Source organism: Gobius niger, assembly GCF_951799975.1.
Source record: "Gobius niger genome assembly, chromosome: 10".
NCBI classification, from domain to species: domain Eukaryota; kingdom Metazoa; phylum Chordata; class Actinopteri; order Gobiiformes; family Gobiidae; genus Gobius; species Gobius niger.
Window position 1 is genome coordinate 13,855,411 of NC_136861.1, and position 6,500 is coordinate 13,861,910.

At 41.2% G+C, this 6,500-nt stretch overlaps 1 protein-coding gene across 1 annotated transcript; it reads right to left on the reverse strand.

Moving 5' to 3' along the window:
- Window positions 1–268: 268 nt before the first annotated feature.
- rprml (reprimo-like) lies at window positions 269–1,621 on the reverse strand. The gene has a single exon (XM_079564641.1). The coding sequence runs from the start codon at window positions 1,214–1,216 to the stop codon at window positions 881–883; it is 336 nt and encodes a 111-aa protein (XP_079420767.1). The 5' UTR covers window positions 1,217–1,621; the 3' UTR covers window positions 269–880.
- Between the last annotated feature and the right edge of the window lie 4,879 nt (window positions 1,622–6,500).

Consider the following 6,500-nt stretch of genomic DNA (forward strand, 5'->3'; position numbering starts at 1 on the left):
TATAAAAAAGTTGGGGTCCACTTTCCTAATGAGGCACAGTGGGAGCAACATCACAGCAGCAGAGCACCAGCAGGAGGGAGCGTTTTGGTTACAACTTGTTTACGGGTTTTGGGAAAATAAAATGAAAAACTTGTCCGAGTGCCCTTTAAAAAATGGTTCTGAGAGTGACAATGCGAAAAATTTGTAAATTCATTTATTAAAGTAATTGATGCAAGAATATTCAGAATTCATCCTATACAATGCATTTTTAATTTGTTCTATGTTTTCAAATCTTTACACAAAATACTGGATGTCATGTTTCCATAATTTCCTTACAGCATTGTTTTAAACTTCTGTGGTCCCAAAGATGACATGACATTGTATGTAATCCATCATTTTAATACTTCACTTGCATGCTGCATTCTTCAAATTTGTTTTTGGTACAAAATACTTCATGCAGCATCGGTGAAAAGTGCAAAACGCCCCAGAGAAAATCACTTGTACATATCAGGTACAGCATGCCATGAGGATCACTCCATTAAGCTGAGAAAGACTGATTCAAAACGTGCAAAGTGTGAAAGAGCAGAAAATACTTTGTATGGGGTCCATGTAAAATAGCTCACACACTATAGACACAATCATGCTGTAAAGGACATTCATTGATCTACTCCAGAAACTAATACAAAACATCATGAGGTAACAACTTGTAAACATTTCAGTGATTCTTGTTCAAGTTGGCACTTCCAACGCACTAAAGACCCATCTCCACGTGTAAACAATCGACTGTGTTTTACGCACGGATTTTACGCACACACAATGTGGCAGCCGTCGAGGAGGGACATGTTGAGTTTTTTGCATATGTTTCCTCCGTGAGAAAGACATGCAGGAGGGTCAGTTAGTCCTAGCTGAGCCCGATCATCACCGTCTCCACGTCTTTGGACGGCCTGCGGTCCTTCACCAGGAAGTTGATCATGCTCTCCGATTTGATCATCAGGTTACAGCCGAGGAAGAATATCCCGAAGACCACGGTGAGCGACAGGACGCACAGCACGGCGATCTGCACCACGCGCATCACAAAGAGTTTGCGCTCCTCCTGCAGCAGGTTCAAGGAGCCTCCTCCGTCCGCAGTCACCACGGAGTCCGTGGCGTTCCTGGAGTAGTTGGCCAAAGTCCCCGCTATGGTCTGGCTGCTGTTGTACAGCGCGCCCTGCGTGATTTCAAACAGAGACACGTTCATGTTTCCTCTTTTATTGTCACAAACAGGACTCCGCCGCAAAACTTCAACTGGAGACAAAACTTTGCGTCATGTGCGTTTCCCAAAACAACAATTAAAAAAACCCAACAACTTTGTTTTTAGCGTCCGCGTCCTAAGTTTGGCCAAACATCCGCGCGTAAAGTCCACCTCATTGTCCACAGCGTCTGGACCAAATGTTTGTGCTGTGAGTGGAGACTCCAGTCTATCCCCGCGGTGTAATAAGAGACTGTCCCCACGCGCGTCCGTGCTCCTCCGCGAGCGTTCCTTTTTGTGCCAAGTCTGTGGTGCGTTAAAAAGTGACGATGATGATGTTGGTGATGATGAATTCCCGCGGAGGCGCAGCAGGAGACGCTCAGGTGCGTATGACGACACGCGCCTCACACGTCTCGATTCGCGCTGTGCTTTACTGTAAAAAAAAAAACTCATTCAGAATATGCAGCGTGTATAGGATGTTAAAGGGATAAACCAGGGTGTGAGGAAACAGTAACTAACTCATTAAATCAATCTGTCAAAAATACGATTCAGCTGTAAACGTCGCCAGCTTTTTCTATGCCTTGAAGTTTATTTGAAAATTAATTTAATTAGATTGTCCATCTTCACGTTTAAAGGCGTTTTTTATCTTCTGCAATTTCCTCCGATTATAGCTATGGCCCTGAGCTGTCTTTATAAAAAATAGTTGAAGCCTGAAAGCTTCATCTTGTTTCACTTTGTTCCAAAAAGTCCCTTCACTTGATAAATTCTTTTAGGACTAAACTTCGCTGAGAGTCCATTAGATCTGGTTTCATCTGTAACTGATTTGATAAAGTTTTGGTGTATTTTTAGCCCTGGGCGCTTGTTGCTGAGGAAACTGCCACTGATGCCACAGAACGAGGAGGACGGATATAGAAAGTGGTGTTAGCTGAAGTCACATAAAGCATGAATTAATAAACGGCTGAAGCGCAGCAAATATTTATCCGACATATTGCTCCGTGTGGCTTTTGTGCAGTGATCCGACTCTTGTGTAATAAAGTCTTTTTTGTGGCAGATTTATATTCAAATTTGGATCGGCTCAACGTGACACGAGGTTGTGTATTTTCAGGCATCGGATCAAGCTTTAATGAACAGAATTTATCGAGCGCCTGTTTCTGACCTGTCGTCGGCCTATTGGCTTCATAATTGTTCAAAGAAAAGATCTCATTATTAGCACAGTTTCAAGTTATTGATGCTGCTCGCTTCCTCTAATTAATTAATTTGCAAATTTTAATGCTGGATTGCGACTCTTTTCGTTTGGGAACTGACCAATGTTGACGTAATAATAGCAAAAACGTATCTATATCGCAGGCCACTGTTTTTACATACTGAGATATGTTCTTACCTGAGCTTAGATGAGATGATGTGTACCTGTCTGGTCTTTGTGTGTGCCCTCAATCACGCAAAACGACCAAAGATGTTGTAGCATTTGGCCTCTCCCAATGTATTCCAATAGCTCCAAACGGGGATGAAGTTGGAAGATCAGACATGTACGTATCAACTCGTCTAAGCTCAGGTAAGAACATATCTCAGTATGGAAAAAAAACGGTGGCCTGTTCCTTTAATGCAGTGGTGGAAGAGGTACTCGAAAAGTTTGGAATGGACCACAACCAACAATTGGAAAACTTACACTCAACCTCTTTCATTGTTATCTTGTCTTTTTTCAATTAACAAACTCCTGGTCTCCTTATGCCTCTATTCCAACACTTTATCTGCATTAGAGGCTGATACAAAAAGCTGCTTTTTCATAGTCGTGAACCCAGAGCCTCCCCTGCCGTGGACAGCTCCTGGTGCTGAACTTGCGCAGATTCGAATAAAGGACTTTGTTTGTCCTAATCTTATGAAAACAAAAGCCTTGAAATGTAATTTAGGCTCCTCTTTATGTCTCAGTAAGCAGCTCTCAGCCTCTGATTGTTGAGTATCTCTGCAAACAGCAATTACCTCAACACACACACATTCAAATGGCTCCTCCAGGCTCATAGTGATTGTGAGGCTTCCACAATAGAACAGTTTTTTCATTCAGCCTTTGACTAAACACTCCCATAAGCCTCAGACTGGGCCGTGGATTAAATTACGAAGTGCAAATTGGTGTTTGGAGATCTCTGTGTCAACATGTAAATCCCTAAATGCATTGCGACAGTGCGGAGTGTTGTGGTTAGAGTTAATAGGGCTTCAAGGAATTGCACAGAGCAACAGGATCAGTGTGAAAATACTGTAAGAAAAGGCGACAGGGGAGGTCTGTGGCACCGACTGCTGTGTTCATTTTAAACAGGTTTTACCCTTTGGTTTGACGCTTCATTCACTAGGGGTCATGATAGTGACGCAGTTCCTTTTGAATAGTTGTAACTTGCTTGAAAACATACTGAAAGGAGGCCATACAGGAAGTGATTATTACTTACACATTTTAGGAATACCGCAGACAAGTTACTCTTACAGGTTGTGGCGCAGTGGCAGTATATATTATGTTCCCACTAATTTAAAAGTTGGCAGGTCCCAGCTCTGGCGAGTGTGTATCATTGTGTATTGGAAGAAATATCCCAAAGGCTAAATTTCACTTTTACGCAGATGATACAGTGATCTATTGTTCAGCTCCCAGTCCTGCAAAGGCCTTTGAGTATCTTCAATCAGCTTTTAATCAAGTGCAGGATCAGTTGTGCCATCTCAGACTTGTTCTGAATGCAGAAAAAACAAAACTGATGTTTTTCTCCTTGCTAAAAAATAAAATTAGTTGTTTGAATCAATCTGCACTAAATCTGGACAGAAAATTGAATTGGTATCGAGTTTTTTTGCATATTCGAAATGTAACCAAAAAGTTGAGAGTGTTACTGGGGTTTTACTCTAGAAATAAGTCTTGCTTTTCTTTTACTGTGAAGAAGAGGTTGGTGGAAGCCACATTTCTGCCTGTTCTTGACTATGGCGATGTGTTGTATATGAATGCTCCTGTACAGTGTCTTGGGTTGTTGGGCAGTGTGTATCATGGGGCTCTGCGCTTCATCACCAACTGTCGACCTCTTACTCACCACTGTTTGTTATACTCTAAAGTGAATTTGGTTGGACTTTAGGCTCGTCGACTTTCTCATTGGTATGTTTTTATTTACAAGGCGCTTCTTGGAAGGCTGCCTTCTGATTTATCTTGTCTTTTAAAAGTGAAGCAGAGTCAGCGTAGTCTTCGTTCTAATGACACCTTCACTATGTTGTGCCTGTTGTGCGGACTGAACTGGGAAAGACTGCCTTCAGTTATTCGGCTCCATTTACATGGAACCTCCTGCAGAAGGACTTCAAAATCACGGACCTTATTTCTCTAAATAGTTTCAGTCTCTTGTGATGTCAGTCCAGTCCAGATCATCGGTGTGTGAATGTTTTAACTAATGTTGTGTATGTTTTTAAATGTATGGAAACCAAGTGTTGCTGCCCATCTTGGCCAGGTCTCTCTTGTAAAAGAGATCTAAGATCTCAATGGGACTAACCTGGTTAAATAAAGGCTAAATAAAAAAATAAAAAATAAATAAAAACTTGGGCAGTACCCTTCCACTGTCTATGTCACATAAGTGCTTTATTTGTCGTTGTACAACCCTACAACAAAATAGTGTTCAGGTGTTAGTCCTGAGCCGCTGCGACTGAGCCGCGCTGTCTCTGTGGGCCAACCTGACCAGCATGTTTCTGGAGTCGGAGAAATCGTAGTACCTGGAGGAAACCCGGCTGGCTGCCTTCAGTTTCCTCTGATCCTCTGACACGGTGCAGCGCCTCCTGGGTTTGCCCTGTTTCAGAGCGTGGTGTCCTCCAAAGCTCCACCTCCTCCTTGCTCTTCCTCCTGCGCAGCTTCCTCCGCTCCACAACATTTTTTCACCATCTTCTGGGAAGAGCTTAGCAGTTAATCTGTTTTATTCTCCAGCGAACGTCCATTAGCCAGAACAATAGAGTTCGGGAATGTGATGTCATACCGCTAAGCATCATGGGATTAGCACCAATAATAAACTAATGGAGATTTTAAAAGTTAAAATACTGGACTTATTGTTCACATTAAAACAATTGAACACCACAGTGTTATTAAATGTATTTACCAGTAGTAGCTCAAAAGTTGTTCCACGGCTTTTTTCCCCACTTTTTATACTATTTTTAGCTAATGTCAGATTGTTAGTCTATGGAAAATGCATGCTAACAGCTGCAAAGATGGCGGATCTCCATGGTAACTATGGATTTTTCCCGAACGCTATAGAAGGCATGTGTGGCTTCCACAGCAAATTCAGCATGGTCAAATCAACTCCCTGTGAGTTCATTTCAACACGTTTGTGGGGTTTATATGCGACAACACCAGACAGTGCTAAAGTCACTCATTTGCCAGAGTTAAATATAAACACCCAAACATGAGTTAGTTTTAGACTTAATGGGAATGAAATTTTTACTTTTTGCAGAGTGAATTTTAACACTATTTGTTTAGTGTTAAAGTCTGTGCACTGTAAAAATGAGGCCACTTTCATTCAACCTTTTTTTATTTTTAGATTAGAATTTTCCAATTAAAATAAACAATAAACATTTAAAAACAACAAACAACATAAAAAATCTTGCCATCATCAAAAGCTGAAAAACAGTCAATAATAACTCATATCAGTGTAAAACTCTTTAAAATCTGCTCAACACCCAGAATTAAACTCATCTGAATTTGCTTTGTGGCTGTGAGTCTTGCCCGGATACCTCCTCGTTTGTCCCTTTTTTGTTTGCTGTGGCGCCTCCACTGTGCTGCAGGTGTGGGAAGACATTTGTAGGTCTCAAATGTCTTTAGCTCATAAGCTATTTGTTTACTCAAAGAGACTAGATGCAAGTTGGTCATTTTATACTCACTACTGCCTCCTCAGGTCATACGTGTAACTACACCTTCTATGTTAAGCTCGTGCATGACGGCACTTCGGACCCGAATCAACAACTTATTGAGTGACAATGAAGGATTTTAGAGGCAGTTGTGGTGAACAGGTCTGAGCTCATTCTACACATTAGGACATGATTGGAACATGTAGAGGGATGAAAATACTTTGTTTTAACATTTTGAAACTCCGTATAGTCCCTTTAAGGCATGCAGGTCATAACATCTTTTAAAACTAATTGAATAAAGATTACATGCTAAATTTCCATGCCGAATGATATGATGTGAATGAAGTTTAAGACCTCACAGTGGACACTAACTTCTTATTGACTTAATTGACAAAATAACCAATAGTAAGAAATGCCATTGCTGTTTTCTTGTGATTTTTTCTTTTTTTTT

What these genes read in the sequence shown, in the direction of transcription:
- rprml (XM_079564641.1), bottom strand. Translation starts at nt 1,216, where the DNA reads ATGAACGTGTCTCTGTTTGAAATCACGCAGGGCGCGCTGTACAACAGC.